This window comes from Tachypleus tridentatus, chromosome 9, assembly GCF_004210375.1.
Source record: "Tachypleus tridentatus isolate NWPU-2018 chromosome 9, ASM421037v1, whole genome shotgun sequence".
In the NCBI taxonomy this organism is placed as follows: Eukaryota; Metazoa; Arthropoda; class Merostomata; order Xiphosura; family Limulidae; genus Tachypleus; species Tachypleus tridentatus.
In genome coordinates, this window is record NC_134833.1 from 95,463,521 (window position 1) to 95,486,918 (window position 23,398).

Consider the following 23,398-nt stretch of genomic DNA (forward strand, 5'->3'; position numbering starts at 1 on the left):
TGAAAACCGATTTTAGGAGGTAATAAACCCCCAGACTTATTTATGAGTTATCAGGGGACCAAGTGGTAAACAAACATAAATCGGTACAAGTCTATCGTTTCATTATATAATTTCTTAAATAACTGAAAATAGTGCAAACATGCAACATAACTACAATATGTGTATTATTTGGCAAGAATATTACAAGTTAAAACTACAGAAAATGCCGAGTCATATTTTCTAAGGCTAACAATTTTAATTATCTTTGAAACTTCAGAAAATCCTCCTTTTTATAAAGTATATTTACAGAAAACAAAAGGTGACATCCTTTCAGAGCGTTAAAATACAAAACTAAAGTAATAGTCCAGGGTTCACATTTTAAACGAGAGATTTTAAAGAAAGTTTTTGTTATTAAATTTCAATTTCAAAAACTTGTACTTTTGTTTGGTAAGAGAAATCAGACTGTTTACGACTATTTGATACTTAATTCGCACATGCGTCGTAGACAAAGAAGGCGTATGGGTTGTACAAAGAAAGCCTTTGGTGATCAGGTCTTTCTGTAGAAATCATTAGAACAAGCGGTTTGGAAATTGTACTGTAATTGTGGTACGTTACACTTGATGTGTTTTTGTATATGTAAAAAAAAAAAAAGGCCCTGGCTTAATCTTAACAAATTCTGATTTATTAATATTACGTGTATATTCATATTAAGTTAGTCCTCATTGAAGTAAAGTGAAGAACTGTAATAATACTACATAGTCACTTTACATCAACTAAGCCTAACATAACTATATGACATTATTATCAGTATTCGTGATTAAATTTAAGTACTGAGTAGACCACCAGGCCATGTTCAGAGGACGATTTTCCTAAAGTTAAAATAGTTCTTTCGAAAGAACTAAAGTTATAACTTGTACTTTTTAATTTATTTCGGTCTTATTTAAATATTAATTAGAAATAGTATTTGTATAAATATGTTTAAGTTTTATGTCGTATATTTTCATATTCAGATTGTTTGTTTTGCCTAGATCCATTTATATAATTTAAAATTAAGGATAACATCTTAAACAAGGGACATGTTGGTTTATCTAGAACTATTTTATCCCAGTCCCCTCCATTAGGAATTAAGCTAGGCTTTAAATTTTTTTTTTCAAAATAAGCCCTTATTATATGATATTTTATGAAGAATACTATGTGACCTGTACAGTAAATATATTCTTAGTATTTCAGTGGATGTGACCAAAGTACTGTTTGCCCTACCACTACCCAACAGTACACTGCTTAGATGTCAATTATTTATTAAGAGACAAATCAAGAAGAATCACATGAGGTAATTTGATAAAAAACCATATAAAGCATCTTTTCTGAAGTTTTCAACTTTTCCCATCACTGATGTGAGGGTAGCCTATAAGTTCCTGGATAATGTTTTTACCTCCCTTTAAAAGAAAATAGGTATAACATTAGCTAATTCCCAAAGCCTTCCACCTTCCCATTATACAAGGGATTATGATAAATATTAGAAGGGGAATTGCACATCCAGTCTTTTATCCTCAAAATTCATTATGAAAAGATTGTCCAGAAGCTTTGTTTTTAAGCTTACCTTTTTTTTTTAACAAACCCAGAATTATTGTAATAATTTTCAGTCTTTACATCCAGCAATTGTTTAATGAGAATATATATATATCCAACCTTCATTAGTAAAAACACAAAATTAATTTAGTAACCCAGCTATTTTGTAATTATCAGAAACAGCTTTTCTCTATAATGTCTTGAAAGCTTTAAAAAAGAAATGTTAACATTTCTGCTTCCCTTCCAAAATGTTTTGCCTTCAAATGTTTGGAGACATTTTATCCTATTTGTTGAAGCTTGTAACCACTATAGGCATAGTATCTTGATTTCTATGATGTAATAATTAATATTCATTGATACTAAAGTATTAGAGATGTTACATCTACTATTATACAAGAGTATGTTATCCATAGTTGGTGTAGTTTATAACAAAAAAAAGTTTTAAATTATAATTGTAACAGATTTCTTTATTTAATAATAAAGAACAGGTAAGGCTTTGCACTGTTGTTTTTAACTCGCTTTTCTGACTAACCATCTGTAAGATCTGTAACAACAGGCTGTGTTTCCTATGCAGCTGCAGTATAAATGTTCTTTGTACTATGTTAATGCATAATTTGTTTGCTCTGTGGCATTCTACGTAAATGGACATGTACCATAGATTTGCAATTTCTTTAATGTTAAGCACACTAAAAAGTCAATAAAAGTAATGCAAATTTATAGTGTAATGGGATTTAAACTATTTAGACTCAGCATTTGTTTTCATGTTAATTTGTGGTCATTCTAAAATAAAATTTATATCTATTTCATACTTTTTTATGGTGGTTACAATGTCAATCAAATCATCAAAACTTGTACAAAAATACAATAGTGAAAATAACAAATACAATAATTTTTTTATTTAACCAAAAGTTGTAAAAATTTTGCATATGAAACCTAAATTTTTTTATGAATAAAAGTACTTTTAGTTTTAAAATCAAAATTAAATTGAATTGTTGCTACACAACATTTGAAAAGATAATGCACTAGAAAAAAATTACTTTGTAAATCTTAAAAATTTGTAAAGATATATTGCTGTATTAAAAGTAATAATGTAAACTAAAACACAAAATGGTTAGGAGATTAGATATAAAAGTGCTGGAGGAGAAGACTGTTTATTCTAACCAGCCAAACATTTTTGTTCTAAAGACTGATAATTACATAAAATAAATTCCAAACCATAAAATTTTGTCACTGGTAATGAAATTAAAAAAAAATACTGCAGAAATAAATGCAGCTTTTTTCATAGATGAGATAAGACTTGTGTAACCATTGGCCCACATTTATTTACTTCTCTACCAGAATATTTGTTACCATAAGCAATAATGTTTTTGAAAGAGCATCGTATGAAGCTGGATGGATTTTTTTTCTTATCTGAATTTTATTTTAGGGTTATATTCAGTTAAATGCTACCTAGGCCTAAAACTCATAAGTAAAATTTTTTATGAATAAGTACTTTGCTGTTATTACATTGTAGATGTTTATCAGAAATTTCAGTAGTAAAGAAAAGGAATATTAAAAATCAAAACGTTCAATTAACTTTTGTCATCACATAACTAATTAGATAAGTTGTAACAGTATATGAAATTTGACATGAATAAATTTCATTTCTTAATGATTAAGACCTGAGTTTGTAATGTAATATTTTCACCAAATTATTTAAGTTTTCATATTTTTAGGTTTCCATCTTATTGTAGATACAAATGGGCCAATCACTATAAATACACATTTCACACATTTAATATTTGTAGATTTGTTGAACATCAGTTAATTTAACTTATTTCTTGTAACATTTAATGTGCAAACTACATTTCATATAATATATAAAACATGAATTTTAGAATTGTAAATTTCCCTTTTCAGTTGAAATGTGACAGTACCACTATCGTATTATTTATGTTTGGTATTTGTGGTAATAACATAAGACTGTACTGATCAATTTGATACAACATAATTCATTAATTGTAGTGAGGAGACTGAAGTTTTGGCCATTGCTAAACTCACTCATATAAATCAAACCAAACAATTCATGAATTGTGTGAGCTTAACAGTTACAAGTAATCAGCTGACATATATTTCCATATAATATATTTTTGATTTCATAGTTTTAAATATACTATCACATTTTAGATCTGTATTTTGAAAGTAATTACATTTACTAATATGAAGTAAAAGATGTAATAAAAAATAAACTGAATTATCACGTGCATATTTGAACTTAGAGTATCTTATCGAAATGTATCACCTAAAATACAACAGAAAAGGCTTATGACTAATTATGATAGTATGGTTTTTCCAACAAATGTATTAACAACCAGTCAATATTCATAACTTCTGGATTATCAACTTGCAAAAAGAAAAGGCAATATCCCTTTACATTCACAGGCTAAATGTAAACATTAGAAACAAGTAGCATTTTGCCAACTAACCACATCTGGACTTTAAAAACTTGTAATGAGACACTATTCTAAGACACGCAAATATCAAAGTTAAATTTCTTTATGTACATACACAAGGTGAAATATTTGTCAACTAATGGTGAATGTTTAAACTTGATTAAAACAAAGTTTAAAAGCAATCATGTTTCAAAGTGATAACTTGAATATAAACTTTATGATAAACATTTTTTATATAAAGCTTGTTCATAAACAACATTTGCAGTTTTCTTTCCATCTGTCAGCATATAAACATATTAAGGTGATCTCACAGTTGTACTCCCTGTATCTCATTGACCATGACAGAGGCATGTTTGCTTGATAAACAGTGCAGCAAAGTTCATACTTTGACCTTGAATCCCTTTAGAATATTCATTGTTGTCTAAAGCATCAACCTGCCAAGATTGAGATTAACTCAATAGGTTGGGAGTAATTAACTAACAGGTTTTACAAAACAGATAAGGTTAAATTTAATTTTGGCCTTCGTAAACATTCCTTGTTGTTCACAGTGTTTACATACAAAATTTGGTTGAAATTAGCCCAATAGGCTCTGAGTTACAGTGTACATTGTATATTATAATTCTTTCAACCTAGTAAGTTCTGGTAGTAAGAGAAAAAGGCCTTATTATAAGAGGTGCATAACAATAGGTGTGATTGAATGGCAGTGTGTACTCTTCTTACTAGAAAACTAGACTAATAACTGGAATTTAAATTATCAGGTTTATGGTAGAGTAATTCATTATTAAAAGGTATTTCTGTTCCTTTAGTGAAAGATGAGCAAAATATATTATTTGCAATGTAATTGTGAAACCTTTTTATTGAGTAAATCAGGTATATCAAGAAGAGCTTAAAACCAGTAATCATAAATTGTACCAGAAGGATGAAGCCACTAAGATATGTGGCTTGAATACTAAGGATGCAGTGAAGTATAACTAGCCATATGAAAGAACACACCCTAACTAACCAATACCATGGAAGTGTGTGTTTTGTGAAAAAGAAACATGGAAGTAGTTTGTGTGTGATTTTTATTTTTTTAGATTAATGATGATATCCTTGCTGAAAAGATATCCTAATATCATTCTCAGAAGAATGAACAAGCATAAGATATAAAAGTTTTATTTGGTGCACGTAAAGCTGTACATATTAATGTTTATTATAATTCTGAATATTGGAAAGCTGTTTAAACTTATCATGGCATTTTGAAGGCCATATCATTGCATTTGTTGACTTGCATTTAAAATTGTATTGAACTACTATTTTATGAATTTATGTCGGTAATTTCAGTATTAAAATATAAATTTTCATTCAAGTTTTATTATTATGTATTAATTTTGTAATTTGCATGTAAATGTTGAAACACACCAAAATATCGATTTTTGTATGTCTTATGATATGTTGAATACAGCATTGGTTTGTATTAGATGTTTGTAATGTCAAAATACTAAGTCTGTATTTTCATACAAGTTGACTCAAATAACCAAGTGCAGATAGCCCTTGAGTAGCTTTGCATGAAATTCAAAAATAAAGCAAATAACCAGAGTTAATGAGCTAGATTATAAAAAAACAACTGTCTTTTCTATTTTTTGAGATATGGCTTATATACCAAATCAAACACAGTATCCCTGTTTGCCTCTTTCCATTTTTGGAAGTTGTCTCATGTATACACTTACTCCAACATATGATGTGAATAACCAATAGAAAGCTCAGAATGCCCCTCTTATCTCTTAGCCATTTTAAAGTGCTTGGAAACCATTCTTTCAAATCAAAATTTCAAACAGGTAGGTTGTCTTTAGGCTGATTCAAATTACATATTTTGTTAGACAAGATGTAGCATAGTTAAGCTTGATAAATTATATATTTTTGTGGTTATTTCAAATGTATGTGTAAAACTTCAAAATAATTGTTTTGTTTCGCATCTTCCACTTGCAAAACTTAAATGCTCGACAACCTGTATAAATGAGTATAAAGGCTGCCAGAACTAGAAGATATAACTGTTTGCTATACATATTTACTGTTTTATGTTGTTTGAAAAATAAGTCAGTGAACTTGTTTGTAAATAATAATATATATGCATATGTATATAGTCCACTACAACACAGCCAAGATAAGTAACTTTGTCAAGACTAAAGGTCAATTTTATATTATTGGATACATGACATGAAAGCACAAGCAATGTGTCAGTGTAATAAAAATAAGAAATGTATATAAATGTATAATCATACGTGTTTTAAGGTTTATAGATTAAACATTTGTTTTCTTGTTGTAATTTGTAGCCATTCTAGAATCAGAAAGGCATAGTTCATATTTTTAATTTTTATGGTGATTACAAGACTGGTAAAATTTACAGACCCCATATAGTTAAGGTAGAGAAAATGACAGACAAGATATAATGTTTTACTGGAAACAAATGTTTAAAATGTACTTAGGTGGTTTTGCAGAGTACACAAATAATATTTGAGATTTTTGGGACAAATTTTCTCAATTATAACATGAAAATTTCTTTGCATTTGGACTAGTAAAAAAAAATTTTACAACTTTTTATTTAAAATACTTCATTAAAAATGTGATATGCTATGTACAAAAATCTGCAGTCGTTAAACATCTGCCAAATTTTGAAGTTGCACATACTGTGTCAAAAGTTACAATATGAATACTTGTGTATATTATAACAAGCATATTGCAAAATGGTTAATTTTATAGTTTTACTGCCTGTATAATTTAGAACATCACCATCTGTAAAAAGGAAAATTGTGAGAAGTGCCTTAACCATGTCATAAGTACTATGACCAGAATGTGTTAATTGTATAGTTTTTGTAAGTGCAGGCTGTAAAATGGCTTGGACTAGCTTCTTTTGTTAAGTTGTTCCAATAAAACTTCATGTAGCTTTGAAACATACATTTTAAGTCACAAAAAACAAGTGAGATACTAAAGCAATGTCTCAAATCTACTTATGTCCCTTTTCCCAAAACAAAACTAGAGGAAGATTTTTGTAAAGGAAGAAATTCTCTCTCTCTTGACTATAAATATATCCATCAACTTCACTTATTTCTCTTTAAAATTTATTGACATGCATTAATACTAAAGTTGTGACATGTGTGCTTTAACAGTGTCATGCATGTGGGATTAATGGATCAATATCCTGCTTAATTTTATTTATTACTGTTTTACATACAAGGCATGTATTACAAATGATTGATGTAAACTCAACTTGTATGTTACTATAACCAAACGTTTCTTTTTGTATATATTCTAGTTTGCAGCAAAACCATGTCAGGAAGATACAGAGATAGTGGCCCTTTGGATTGTAAGGTCTATGTTGGTGATCTTGGAAATAATGGTACAAAACATGAATTAGAAGAAGCTTTTGGTTATTATGGTCCATTGCGAAATGTATGGGTGGCAAGAAACCCTGCTGGGTTTGCTTTTGTAGAATTTGAAGATCCGAGAGATGCAAGAGATGCTGTTCGAGCTTTGGATGGAAGGTGAGTGTTAAATTAGATTTGAGGTTGTGTCAAAATTATGTTTTCATCTCTGAATGAAATAAGTGGATATATATTCATTAGGGTGATACAGATTTTTAATTTTACATAAAGATTATTTTCCATTTAAACTTAGCAGTTTGTGTTTGTTTACCATGCATTGCATGGTGTCTTTCTTTTTTTTTAAACCAATTTTTTTTTTATTACTATGAATATTCATTTTCTCTGACAAGGTTTTTATTGCCAAACTGTAAACATTACAGTAGTATACGTAATGTTCTTTATTTTCCAAACACATGGTTTTGTTGTGTTTAAGTTGGAGCTTTAACCTGAGTTAACATGACATTGTTTAGTGACAACAAGACCTGTTGGTTCATCTGGAATGTTTCATTTTTTAAGCCAAATTTAAAACTTAGTTTTTCTTCATAGCCCACTATTACTGATTTACACCAATAGATGGCATTAATGCATGAATATATTATATTGCAGTTAGTTTGATCCAGTTTAAAGGCATAGCTTATGTATTATACTGTCTATATTACATTGGTAAAATCTTCTGTAACGTGTGTTACTTATTCTTCCTGTTAGAACTTGTATACTGTTATGAATTATTTTCAACAATTTGTTGAGCTGGTATTTAGAAATGCATACAAGCCAATGTAACCACCTACGGAAATATAAAACTAGTAACAATGAAATTTGATTGGTGCTAATAAATAACAGATTGCTAATCATCAAGTTTGTTAGTGATATACAGATAATTTTTCAGTACTATTTTGTATTGGTTTCATAACATTTATATGTATTATGTGAAGTATAAGTTTGGGTTCTATAGATTTATCTTTGTAGTGTATGTATTGTTCTTTATGATAGGTGTATGACACATGCAAATTAAATATTATATAGAAAAGCTGAATTGATTGTATTGGATCTGAATTATTAAATATTTTCATAGCTGAGTAAACTAAAAATAAATTTTCTGATGGTTAGTTCAACAATATATGAAGCTACACAACTTCACCAGTATAGACAATGATGGCCAGACTCTGTTGTGAATAAAATAAACCTAAATTTTGAGATGGACCTTGTATATTTAAAACACTTTGTGAAAAAGTGTAGAATTCATTGCACATGAAAGATGTTGTCTGGTAAGCCATTATCAACACAATTTACTATGTAGAAAATGAAACCTTTGTTCACAGTTCCTCCTTACCCATAATACTTTCAGAATTGCATTCTTGTGCAGTAACAATTAATTATGTTTTACATATAATTATGTTAAAATGCTAACCTTGTCTGCATAGTGATATTGTGGTTATTTTGAAACACCAGTTTCATTTTACATATTACAGGAAGGCTAATACCCCTACAACAGATATAATTAGAAATGCCCTATTCTATAGTCAGGTCAAGTAATTTGCCTTTTGCAAGTTACAACTACATTGTTTAATTACTAGTGTACAACTGGAAATTAACATGATTGTAGATAAAATGAGATCAGGTGTCAAGAGGTATGTGAAACTGAACTTCTTGAACTAATAAAACTTGGAAAACAACACAATTACGAGAACATAAAACGTAACAAAAATGCATCATATTCATAACCATTAATAAGCTGTTTTATGAAACCACTTGCTAGTTTTTGTGAGAATTTTAATGGTGGTAGTGTTCAGAAGATATCTTCAACATTTATGAACTGGAAATAAATATAAACCTAAAAACACGTAATTTTTACATATAAATAGTTTTATGAATGTGTAAAATGAAGAAAAAAAATTTACGATAATAGTTCATTATACATAGCAGTTTGAGGGTTTTGTTTGCATTCTTGGCCATGAACTGAAAGAGTTTCTCCTTATTTCAAATCAGTGTGTAAAATGTGGCACATGACTGCTATAACAACAGGGATAGTGTGTGTCCACCCTAACAGCCTGACACTCTAACAGAAGACATAAACACAATGCTGGAAGAAACAATTACAAATACTTTATTTAGAAGTTCCATCTGGTAAATAACTTTATAGGAAAACTGTCGCAAAACCTGGGCAAATTTGAAATTCATGAAGTAAGGAAAGCTGTGATTTTATGTGGTTGTTTTAAGTAAAAATATTTGTAATAATACAGAGAAATAACTGCAGAATATTGAAACCATTTATAAACTTATTGTAATGTATTTTTTAGTGTTCTTTATATTACATGATGAAATCTAACAAAATTGTTTGTTTACAAAATATCGGAATGAAAAACGTAGTTGTGTATTTTGGAATATAAATGTAATAATGTAAACTGACAGTGCAAAAAGGCAATTTTTTTTTAAATTTTTATTTGTACTAAAAATACTTGTATTTGAAAACAAACATTCATGGCATAAAGGATAATTCATAATATAAATGCTCAAGATAATTTGTTTGAAGATGTGTATACACGATAACAAATGGAAATCACAAAGTCAGTGATGCCTTTATCTCAAAACATTCCGTATATTGAAACATAGGTTCAAAGAAACCTTAAAGGTTTATATTTTGTGTTTTCACTTCAGCCTTTCTTTTTAGCCTCAAGAACTTAGTTTGGTTCTTGTAAAATCATACTTGTAATTCTTGGAACTATTATTTCTGGTAATAGTGCATGCAAATAAAACCAACCCAGTGCAGAGAGCATTTTTTCATTCCAAAAATTGTCATCTTGAGTCATTTGTTCAATACTCATGTTGAGAGATGTTCAAATAATGAAATCATGAAATTTTTTACAAGTTATATAAAGTTAACCATGTACTTGGTAATAATGTATGTCTGTATCTTTTATCAAAGTATTATCAAGTAAAGTACAACAGAAATCTTTAATCAACAGTGCACCTTGTAAAGGAGTCATTCCCTCAGCAGGCACTTGACTTCAGTAATACTGTCAGACCTGACAATGGTATCTGGGGATACTGCTGAGTATCCTTTCTCAGTGTTTGTAGATATTCCATGCTACTATACTTGGTTTCCAATTTTAGTGGAGTAATTAAATGGGGCATTTCTTTCATTGCTTTTTCCATACACTGTTGCAGATGTAGAGAAAGAACTTTATAAAATTCTTTAACAAATCATTTTTCAGCTCTATGAATTTCATAGCACAAGTTTTTCTGACTCAGACCCATAATCCTTCTTTCCATTGTTATCCACAAGTAGAAGTTTCTTGGATTTCCAGCAATTATCTTTTGTCTTGGGAGCTAAATGTATTTTGTGAACTGCCATCCTTTGAGTTTGAATGTTAGCTGTATACTTCTTTAAGAGTGCAGATGGACTTATGGTGGTGCTGGATTTCCAGGCCAGTTATGCCATGCTGGCCTAAGTTAATATTAAGCTTGCAATATATGGTCTTCTATTCTATGATCTGTGTTTTGATCTACAGGTCTGTTTGCCACCAATAAACATGGTCACAAGATGCATACAAGTCTGCTAAATTGGTTGTTGAATTGCTTATCAGACGGTTAATCTTTCTGATTAATGGATTGACAGCAGTCATTATTCTTTTTGGTGTTTTATAAAATATCTTGTTTAAATAGTTTGTTTTGATGTCAGTTATTTTGTCACTGGAACAGTAACAGGATTTACATTTGCTATGATCACCATGGTAGGGTGCATTCTTTAAGTCTTCCTTCAGTTTCTCCATGGAATTATTGTTTTGTGCATTATGTCAAGTAGCTAAGCATGTTATTTAATCTCAATATTCTGTCTTTACTAAAGTGTTTGCAGTTTTCTGCACTTTCTCCTTACATTTGGAATAGTTTTTATGTACAGTCTTGCAGCATGATTAGTACATTCCATTTTGCCTACATTTCTGCCAGAAAAAAATATGCTCCATACCTTTATATATAGATGAACTGCCATCATCAATCATTTTCTTATATGAGAGCTTATGCATCTCATCTGACTTTTGAAATCATTCTACAGTTATGTCATATTCCATTGTACAAGAAAAATCATTCCAGTTTCTCTAACAAAAGTGCTCAAACTTTTCTCCTTTCTTTGCTGATGCTGTACGTACATAACAATGTATTTCTTACATCTAAGAATAATTTTTTGTCCTGTGACCAATAATAACTGCTACTCCTGAGTTGGCAGTGTTCCTATATCAATAGCTTTTCTTACTCCATCTGCAATTACAGTAAATACATCTCCATACATATCCACGCTACCAGCTTCTACAAAAGGATGTCTTTTCACAAGTTGCTGATGGAACAGCACTACCCATTTCTAAGCCAGAAAAAGTAAAATAATTTTGGTTTATTTGGTATGTTTATAAGATAAATTAAAGCATCAGAAAGTAACAGTTTGAAAGCCAGAATGCATATTAAAATATTTGTTATTCACAAGGATAAAAATTAAAGCTTATTGTGCAACCATCTTTCATCAAATCAGCATAGGAATTACACACCTTGGCTAATGGATAAATAAAAAAAAGTATTTAAATATAATTTCTTTGGTTTTACACATACATTATATATAGATATACATAAACTTTTAAATTTCAGTGAAACGTGCACTCTTACATGCTGAATATTACCTTACCAACTTTTTCTTCACACTTTTGAAAAGTGTTGAGGCTCAAACAGGTACATTCATGATAGAACACACTTTTTCCAATTGTGGATGTCCAGCATCTCAACCTTTAAAATTTTTAACAGCAGAAACATTGAAGTCATGATGTCATACTCGTGCATTGTCTGTTTGCACTGTCACATTCTTACCACATGCACATTTAAACACTAAAATACTTTTCAATCCTTAATGAAGGACATGTTTTTGGGCAGTTGAATGAATGATATGATAACCTCCTCACTTCTGTGATAAAATGTGGAATTTCAACAAATCATTATCCCATAAGCCTCTGTAGGCCATGATTGTTGATACGAGCATGTGGTTCTATCACATATGGTAGTTCTTGGGTATCTTTCAAACTGAAAAGTAATGAGATATATAGTGAAGTTGCCTTATATCTTAGTAATAGACAAAACCTCATTTTGATGTGTATGTGTGTGTGTATATATTTTTGTTTTTTTAGAAAGTTAATAGAGCTAAGTAAACAAAATCAAAAAGAAAGACTGCATTAAAAACAGCAGATCCAAACCTCTGACTGATTATATTAGTTTGTTATAACCAAAATCAAGCTGAAACAAAAATTAAATTGTGGTGGGTAGACACCCTCTGTCAGTCTTAACCTCTGTTTGTCAATCTTGCATAAAGAAAAATAAATTACTCTTGTACACCACAATTCCATTAAAAGATTTAATCTTTGTTTTAAATTCATTGATAGAACAATTCTGTTATGCTTTCATAAACTGGAAGAAAGAAAATTTAGCTCCAAAAACAGATATTAAGTTTATGCATTTATAATAACTATATTTTTTTTAATAATCAGGCTTTAAAGAAGTAATAACGTTTCAGTGGGAGGTAACTATTCTACTTGTATAGCAAATTTATATCTTTTCTATTATGAGCACTGCATAAATCCAGATATTTTTAACTTAGATACATAGAGGACTTAATCAGTATAAATAATCCTGAAATAATGTTATTAACACTATTTATCTAGTAGAATTAGAAATTGCAAATACTTCAATATCTTATACAGAAGTACATTATTTTGAATAAAGAATTAAAATTATTGATAAGGATATTAATGTAAATATGTTTGGTAAAAGAAAAATTTTGCCTTTCCAATTTATTATTAATGCTCTTGTGATAGTAATGTACCATACTCTTCTGTTATAAGAACTATAACTTCACAATTATTCAGATAACATAAGATTTATAATAAATTACATTTTATTAATGTTGAAATACTGATACAAAGATTAATAGTTAATGGATTTAATAAAGAAACTTTAAATAAAATTAAACTATTCTGTAATAAATATAAAGAAATAAAAATTAAAGTTTACTGAAAATTTCTAATATATATTTTTATCCACTATCACATATTCTCATTGGATGTGCTGTACTGAACTCTAACTTCATCTACCATATTTCAAGGCAATCCATATAAAAAATATACGAGAAATAAAATATCCAATTTTGGTTATATTTTTTTCCTCCTTCTCCCCATTCTTCTAATTCTTCCCACCAAAAATACAGAAACTTTATTTGATACACTTGTGGGTCTTTACAGCCTATAATTTGTCATGTGGTCCAAGTATAACCCACAAGTGAAAAGTTATTCAATAGAAACTGCTCAGTTTTGTTATTTCACATGGGCTATCAGTCTGAAATTTTTGATACAGCTTTGCCTAATAGTGAAAATGGATTTGTTAATTTTTTTTTGTTTCTTGAATTAAAGGTGGCTGATTCACAAAAACAAAATTATATGGTGAAAGCACATGCAGATATATAAGTATTGTTTAGACTAATCATACTAATTAGTTTCTCGCTCAAGTTTTTAAAAGAATCATATGGGTGGATGGCTGTTACTCATTTCAAACTTTTAAGCACATATGCCAAATTTTTTTAACTTCTCCAAAGCTATCCTTAAATGGCAGCCATCATCAGTTGATACTGATACCTAAAACATTCTCGCTCTTTAAGGGTTAAGTAGAATATTACGTCACTTTATATTTTGTGTAGTTTCCATGGTATTACAGTGAGGCCTGGCATGGCCAGGTGGTTAAGTTGCTCGACTTGTAATCTGAGGGTCACATGTTTGAATCCTGGTCACACCAGACATGCTTGCCCTTTCAGCCTGAGGGCATTATAACGTGACGGTCAATTCCACTATTTGTTGGTGAAAGAGTTGGTGGTGGGTGATGATGGGTGGATGCCTTCCCTAATGTTACATTGCTAAAGTAGGGATGGCTAGTGCAGATAGCCCTTGTGTAATTTTACACAAAATTCAAAAACAAACATTACTGTGAAGGAAATTATTAACAATGTTTTATAGAGGAGAAACTACCAGTACGCATTTGATAAAGAATGTTCTGTGAAGTATATGTCTGTTCTGAATAATAGGGTTGTGATCCTTAATCTGATGTTGGTTACTGTTGATTGTCTAATTTTTTTCTTGTGATTTTTTGGTGGTTATTAATAAAAAGTCATTTCTAGTAAAAAAAAATACCACAGGTGTGAATAGTTATGGCCAAAAAGGGTTGCGTGTGTGAGGTAACGAGTGAAATCCAACTGGTAGTTACGCTTAATAGCATTGACAGTAATTTTATAATTAAAATTACTTCATTAGATAGCTAGGCCTTGTGTTTTGTTCTACCTACTGTTATGCCCAAATTGAACAAAATATGCAACCTGGATAGCTAATGAATGAATATTTTCTTTAAAAAGTCTAATCAGTGCTATAAGTGTAGCTGCTGGTTTGGTCACTAGTTTTGATTTCATTCTTTTAAATATAATAAATATAACCAAAAGACTACTAATTGTGACAGTGATTAACATTGGTTTTATTTATCTTACCTGTTATCACTTGGATTCATTCCTCATTTCATGTAAGATCACTTTGTGGAAGACGTGTGAGAGTGGAGATGTCTAGTGGTAAGTCCAGGCACACCCAGTATAGGGGACCACCGTCAAGACCTTTCAATCCTGAGGATCGCTGCTATGACTGTGGAGAAAGAGGACACTATGCTAGAGATTGTCGTAAAGTGAGCAGGCGATACAGATCCAGGTAAGTGACAGCCAAAAGATAGCTGAAAGGTTAACACTCCAGGGTAGGAAGCATGTTTACTACAGTATTATGTTTCTTAAACTTATTGAGTTGTATTTCTTGATGTGTGTATAAAGCACTGGTAATTCCAATTTCCTTGGTTTTAGTTTTTTTTTTATCTAAGTAGATCAATTTCAGATGATCAGAATTCAGTGCAAAAGAAAATGTTAAAACACTGGATTATTTGTCAGAGCTCACAGCTGCTAAACATAAGTAATACTTATATTTCTAACTATGTTTTTGTAGGCTAAGTCATCTTCATGTGGTAAATATCGGCTAGTTGCGGCTAGAGTTGATACATCAATGACACCTGTCATCACTGGTCAAGTGATCAGCTGCAGCATGTCATCATTCGGCTAGTTTTTCTGCATAGTTCAGCTCAGCACATGTCACAACTTTGTTTTGCCAACATACCAGTGAGATGTTGGTCATCTGATTCATCTCAACTGTTCTGGTTACTTCCGTTTTCATCTTCAGTGTTTGTTACATCTGTCACTGTTCGTCTGTTGTCATCTTTGATCAACAGACATCGAGGGTTTACACAGCTATCCTGACATTTCCACCATAAATATTCAAAAGACATACAGTTCACTTTGATTTTTTTTTTAAATACAATAAAGTAGAATGGAATATTTCCAAAATTTAAGATTTTATGTTATTTAATTGCTCTTGTTTTGGCAAACAACGAAAGATAATTCTTTTACCTGGAAAAAAAATTTTTTGAGGAAATAGAGCTACTTTTTTATATGGATCATTTGATAATGTATTTTCATGTTAGAGTTACATACTAGTTTTGTGGAAATGCTGGGATGTTGCAACACAAGGTAAGTTTAAATACGCAAAATGTTCAAGATAATTGGAGGTGACATGCTGAAGTAACAAACACAGTCATGCTTAGATGTATTAACTTTTTGATAAAAAAATGTTTCAGATTTTTTCATTAAGTATACAGATCTACATTTTCATTTAATTGATAACAGCATGGGATGTATGCAGATAAATGTACAGGACAATTATCTTGTACGTCACAATGTTGTATGGCAGCTAAAATAAGAAAGAGGGCAGTAGAGTTTTGGGGAAGAATGTATAAATAACTCAGACTGAAGAAGGTAGTGAGAAAAGTGCTCTTTATAAAGTAGGGAAAACTGGTTAGATGTGCAATATAAGCTATTGAACTTGCATACATATTAAGTTTCATGCTGCAGAGGTGAAAAGTTTGCTTCAAGTTTAGTTTTTTCTGACACATGATTTATTTAGACTCTGTTGTTTTTTTATTTCTTATCTTGGTTCTTTCCTGCCTAAAACATGGTTCTGGAATAGTGTGTCTAGTATCTTAGTTTCTGTTTAAAGGTGCCATCTTGTGGTAGTAATTTTAATATACATATTCTTCTCACTTTATTACTGTCTTCCTGTTGTTTTTACACTTGTCATGAAATGGCCTTGCAATAAAATGTTTCTTAGTTGAGTGGTAAGACGCATTTATCATTTAGCTTTGTCAGCAGATTGTAATTGGTTCCAAAAGAACAATGTTTTTTTTGTTTTTTTCTAAATAACACACAACTTAAACTTAGGGTATTGCTAACAAAATTTTTAGTGTTGCATCTTTTTTTCTATTACACAAAAACATTTTCAACTATTGACTCTGTTAGCAAGTTTAGTGAGTATGCTAATATATTGCATATCAAAAGTAAATTGAGTTTACGTTATTGTATTTTCTGCTGTCAAGGTTAGGTATGTCCTAGTATTACTTTCCCTAGACTGTCAATCCAAGAATTTTGATTTGGATAACATTGCTGTTAAACTATGGCTGTGTTATAAGTTATTTGGTCAGACAAGTGTGGCCCAAAAAATTGACAGTGTTAACTGACTGCCTTCCCTATAATCAATTAATTAAAAATTGGAGATTGTAGGTAGTTACTGTGTAGCTTTGTACAAAGTTCAAAAACAAATGAAACTTGCAGATTAGTAAATTTTTATTATACTCACAAAAACTATACATTGAGAGTGATAGAAACTGTAAGGAAAACACTGATGTTATCTGTATTAGAAAAGACTAAGTCCTCTAGATCTTGAACTTTATGTGACGTCTTGGGAATAGTTTAAGAAAATTTTCCTTTTTTTTTATTGTATTTATTGCTGATTGTTCAGTTGTTTGTTTGATCATGAGAAATTAACCCAACTTTTCTAAGTATGTAGCTGTTATTAATACTGTCAAATGCCTAAATAAGAATTATTGAGGTATGCAACTTTTTTAAATTTATTTAATTATTGTACCATTGGATTTCAGTTTGGAAAACAAATACAGCTGATATGGATTCAAAGCTATTAAAATGTATTGGATAAAAATATTGGATGGCTTGTAAGAATGTGGTGTAGTTAAATTTTCTTAGATTTTAAAATGCAATGTGAAATGTGAGTTTTGGGGGGGTTTATTAAGAGAAAGTAATGTTTACTACATGAATAAAATGAATCCAGAATACAGTGAAATTCTAATAAAAATGAGGTAACTGCCTTTTTTTTTCCACATTGTTCTTAATTTTTCCACTGCAGCTTGAAATGAATGTATGTAATAAACAGCATTTCAGATCTTATCTTTTATTAACCAGAAATGGTCATCCAAAATTTTTGTAAAATTATTGATTTCCCAATATTTGACCAGCCAAGACTGTCAGACATTTTACTGGGAAATGTTGACCATGAATACTCGCTTGTACAGTCATGTCAGTCTTTTATAGCTTGGAGCAAAAATTTTCCAGCTGTGACTTTGATTTTGTGTAATTTAGTTATGAAGATGCATCCAACAAATAATGAAAGATGTCTGGAGAACACTCGTGTGATAGAAGTGTCCTTTCAGTGCCTTTACCTCTAGCTGAACAATAAATGATGTTGTGTTAAACATGCACTTTCAAGTTTTATGATTGGTAAGAGTTGTAATTCTTATTTACATAAAGTATTATTGGAACACGAGTTGGAAACTGTTATGAATATGGTCAACTATGTTTAATAGAAACATCTTTTGCCCCTGCTGATGTGGATCAGCTAAACCCTGGTTATGTGAGTGTACTGTGCTAAAACTAATGTTAATTACAACAAACAAAGGTGCAAAGTGATCAGGCATAGCATTAAAACATGTGGTAGTCTTGTTCAGGTAAATCTTTATTCCTTTTAAGTGTAAAATTGTAATATGTTTGACACTTCTATTTAATGAAACCCCCCCCTAATGTTTGATATCATCACTCAGTCGGATTGGACATCCTTCACTTTACTATATATACATTGACCATAAGAACATTTATGAATAATTTATCTCTTTCCTTTTAATAAATCAGTTTGGATTGCAAGCTGATATATTTTTCTTACATTCAAGGTCTAGATCGCATCGATCACGTACTAGAAGCCGCTCACGTGGCCGTTCTGCTAGTCGCAGTCGATCTCGGTCTCGAAGCAGAAGCCCAGTGGCCAAGGTCAGCAGAAGTCGTAGTGGTAGCAGAGAACATAGTGTGTCTCGAAGCAGATCTGGCTCACGCAGCCGGTGAGTCCATAGCGAACCATGGATCCCAGGTTGGAGAGCTTTCTCCTTCCATTTATATATATATTGTAGTGAAACAGAGAAAGGAAAGATCTATATTTTATAATTTGTCAATATTATTTAACAAAAACTAAATTGTGTTGGAATAGCATGGTTGGTGTGTTTTTACTGAACAAAGGTTGATTTTACATTTGTGTAAATTAGTGGAACTTCATGTTTTGCTGCACATCCAGTAATTTGGTTATTTAGTATATTCTACTGTACAGTGATTGAATACAATATATTAAAATGTTTGATTCTTACCATGTTGTTACAGTTAATATTGCCACCTTTGTCTTGACAATATCCCTGCAGTATAGTTTCCATCATAAGGCTATCAGATTCAGAGCGCATGCTTTCTGTAATTCATCTTTGTGATCCGTACAAATTCAGATAGTAATGGAAAATGCTATTTTGCAATTAGGCCATGGAAAATTTAATGAAACCTGAAGCAATCTTTTATGAGGGGTCAGTGTTTTAAAAATGTGGTGAATTGAAATAATTATTACAGTACACTGAGTATTTTTGCTTCTGCTTTGTGCTATTTTACTTATTAATGGCATAAATGGTTCATTCTCATAAATAATGAAATTGTGATGCACCTTTGCTCAAGGTAAAATCTGTTAATCTGTGAATATTTTCTTTTCCTCATTAATATCTAACATGTGAGCCAGCCAGTATCTTTATGTGGAAAGATTTAGATTGTTTGACTAGGCAAAAAGATGTGTTTAGAAGTACTGAGTTTCATTCAGCAAGATATATTGAAATCACTCTAAATTTGTAGTTTCTGGAATGTCTTCCTCGTGGCTATTCTCGACTCAGTACTAAATAATGCTCAGCTAGCTCTGTAACAGGTTAACAAATGTTTAATTTCAAGATAAAATAATCCATTAATGATGTTGAGGTTTGATCTGTTCTTCTCCCTCTGCCGTAGACTAGTTTCACAGAATCATTTCTTATCGATACTGCTTGGAAGAACAAATCAAAGAAATACAGTAAGGTCACTTATATTGATAGGATGTAAACAATTTCTAGGGTTTTTCTTGATAGCCTTTTTCTCACTACTAATAACTTGATTTAGGTGTTGTAAATTCTGGCTGTGGTGAACAAGATGTACAAATTAGTTTAATTAATGTAATCTGTGAATTATATTCTTGTAGGTTTTTGATCTGTATAAACAAGGTGAAATTGACATGCATAGGATTCTAATCATGTGTCACACATTACCTCATAAAAGTAATACCACTTGTATATTTATGTGGTGTATACTTTGTAAAATGAAACACTTACTGCTAAAGTTATTGGATCTTAGTTGGCTGAATCATGTTATTACTTTTCATCTGAGTTCTAAGAAAGTGTTCAGGGCAGTGTTTCTTTACAGCTGTATTGCTAAACAATTTGTGTAGTGAATCAAGAAACATTGGAAAAAGATAAGTACTTAAGTGAAAATAAATTAATGAGAGCACTTTTAACATCAAGAATGTAATGTTGACATACATGATATGTTAAGACAATATTTCACAAGAATTGCAGCTGCACAATGCACTTTCTAATTTTGACATGGTAAAACAATAAATCTATTTTTGTTGTATGAAACTCCAGCAGGTGATTTAGCCAGCAAAAAAAGTTTGGCCCTGTGGTAAGGCTATTGTTATCTCAGTGTCAAGCATCTGTATAGAATCTTTTTAATCAACAAGTGGATAAAGTCAAAATCTTAGAATAAATTTACTCAGCTCATAGATCATGCATGGGTTGGTAGAATTTCCAAATAAATTTCAGTTGCATGTGCAAGATATGAATGAGGCATATAATAATTTAGGAAAGTAAAGTTTTATATAACAATGTCCAGAAATAGCAAAATATTTTGCAAAAAAGGGCAGAAGCAAAGACCTTTCTAAAATCATATAGTTTTAATGACGTAACTGATGTTTACTTTATTCTTTACATTTAAACAGAAAACTCCAGGGATGTTCTTGTTAAAAATTTGTTGTATCAGTGAGGGAACTGTTTGTTAGTCTTGTAAAATTAAGTTCATAGAAGTTGCCACACTTTTTTACCATGGCTGCGTAAAAGTTATTGCAGATTTCATTCTGTATAGTCCTGGAGATCAAGTTAATCCACGTTACTTTTTTCTGTAACCATTAAGTACAGAAGATATTCGTATCTTGGAATTTTAAAATTCTGATCTAAAGATACCTTTACAATCTGAGCATATTAAGTATACATCAGAAAGAGCTCTTGTGTATTTTTACCAAAATCATTCAATCTTTGGTGGCATTACATTACCTATTAAATGTCAAGTAATATCAACATGAAGTTCTTAAACACTCACTACCACCATGACTATATTTGCTGTGGTTGTTGTATGACTTGCTGATTTGTATGTTCAAAGTGCTTGTGAAATAATGTACTTAATACTGTTTAGATGTTGCATTTATTTACCTCTTTGTACAACAGTCTTGATATGGTTGATCCACATATGTAAAAACACACTTTTCTACACAGACACAAGAAAAAAACTAATTTAAGTTTTGTTGTAATTTGTAAGTGTACTATACTTGATAAATAATATTAGATTGGGATATTGTGTATATACTCTATCAAATCGGCTGGTAAATTTTTGATTGATGTCAAGTTCAATAATGAAGATGAAAGTTGTGAAATAGAAGTTACCTTCAGTTTTCTGTGCAACTGTAATTATTCTTTGTCATTAGATCACATTGAATTTTAACCTGTTAATTTTAGAGATTCCTTGTTTTTCATTTTATAGGTCAAACAGGGGTAAAAAGAAAGAGCCATCAGACAGATCAGCTTCCAAATCCCCTGTAAATGACAGTCCTGGCAAGTAGTTTGATGTTGCATCAGCCTTTTAACTTTTCACATTCACCTGACTCAACATAGAAAATTTTGGTTTGTGGTTGCTCTTAGGATTATGTAGTACATTTCTATAACATAGTTCTGATATGTAATTTTATCTTAGTAATTTGCTGAACATCACAAAGAAATTACTTGATTTATTCAACATATAACATATTTTTTAATCACCAACCAATCTGTGTTTTTGTGTTTTATGTAAATTTGTGTTTTCTGTTTCATTCTAACATGGAGAATTATCTGGTAAGTAAATGGATAATAACTACTAAATATCATTTGTTCATTGTAAGTTTTTAAAAAGTTTATCTAGATTTCAGGTATATTTCAAAAAAAAGTTTAATTTTTTTGCATAAATGAAAGAATGGAATAACAAATAGTTGATTGTAGTTCTGACATAAATTTGACTGTGTGTGTTATGAAGATGCATTCATTGTTTGCATAGTGATGTCACATTTGCTTGTGAAGTTCAGAATTTGTGGAATAAGAAAAATTTGAAAATAAATGTTGCATGTAGCATAGCATCTCTATACTTGCTTTACGTTTGTATTCATAACATCAGTAGGAAAACAGTTCAGCTTTATTACTTCTCAGCTCAGACAAAATCTTTGTTTTTTCTCACAACTGACTGTGTATCATTTGTTTTGGTGTACTCTGAACCCAAATAAATGTTTTTGTAAGGAACTGCATATTTGTTTCAAGTTTTATTTTATACAAGTGTAAAACTTTTCAAATGCTTGATAATGTACAATAATGCTGAAGGAGAAATTATTGTTTTGTAATTTATTATAATTTTGTCAAAGTTTGAAGATTAAAGTCAACTTCAACATTTTTCACATATTCTCACTGATTTTTACGAAACCCGAAACATGACTCTATTTGTGTTCAGTATACTGTAAAGTGTTACAAAAATGTTCAGTGTTAAAATTCGCATGGGCCAAACATTTTATATTTACCTTTCTTTATGTTGTTTAATTTAAGATGTAAATTATTTGATAGCTACCCGTTAACAATGTAATTAACTCTACAACTCTCTTATTAATGTTCATGTATTTTGCTTTTCTATTTTGGTTATTGGTGTTGATAATATATTGATGTATTAAATATTGATAATATGGAGTTTAAGAAGTGAAATATATTAAGTAGATTTGTGTTGCAGTGATTTCAGTCTAAGTCTTTAAAATACTTTAAATCCAGAAATATGTTTAATGGCCAGAATAATGATGAATAAATATTGTATAATTTTGTAATTTTCGGGTGTTTATGATTCATACAAAATGCACACATGTAACATCAATTGTGGACAAAGATTTACTATGCAAGCATGTTTAGAAGTATTGGTTGTGTATTATTTGTTTCTTGTAAATAAGTAAATAACCTGTGTATTTTTAGGAGACTTATTGTTCTTAAAAACTTTTCATTTATGTAATATATTGCACTTTTTAGTTGTTGCAACAGGCAGAGGTAGGCAGTAAATGAACTGTTAAAATAAATTAGAAGTAGAATGTGTAAGGGAATTTTACGGTTAAAATTGAAAGGGATCAGCATAAGTAGGTGTAATCACAAATTACCTGTAAACAAATCTGGAAAATAACACTTGGTAGCAATGTAAACCTACCAATAAATGTTTCAAGAACCCAGTAAAAACCATGACTGTCAAAGTAAAATTACACTTTCCTTATTAATAATCGTTTCTGTATGTGTAGGGAGATGATCAAGTCTCTTGAAATACATTTTACAAATATTTAAGTTCTATATTACTGTAGTAATGGA

At 30.3% G+C, this 23,398-nt stretch overlaps 1 protein-coding gene across 4 annotated transcripts; it reads left to right on the forward strand.

Annotated features, from left to right (window-relative positions):
- Window positions 1–447: 447 nt before the first annotated feature.
- Window positions 448–22,875, forward strand: LOC143225804 (serine/arginine-rich splicing factor 3-like). Of its 4 annotated transcripts, none has more exons than XM_076455839.1 (6): window positions 467–585; window positions 1,202–1,309; window positions 7,273–7,501; window positions 14,974–15,147; window positions 18,554–18,718; window positions 21,525–22,875. In XM_076455839.1, exons 3-6 carry the CDS (start codon window positions 7,287–7,289, stop codon window positions 21,601–21,603), a joined length of 633 nt encoding a protein of 210 aa, XP_076311954.1. In that variant the 5' UTR covers window positions 467–585; window positions 1,202–1,309; window positions 7,273–7,286; the 3' UTR covers window positions 21,604–22,875. The 4 variants fall into 4 exon arrangements, with proteins under 4 accessions (XP_076311955.1, XP_076311953.1, XP_076311954.1 ...); XM_076455841.1 differs by having other exon boundaries at window positions 468–585; window positions 18,554–18,747; XM_076455840.1 differs by lacking the exon at window positions 1,202–1,309 and having other exon boundaries at window positions 448–585; window positions 18,554–18,747.
- The last annotated feature ends 523 nt before the right edge of the window (window positions 22,876–23,398 follow it).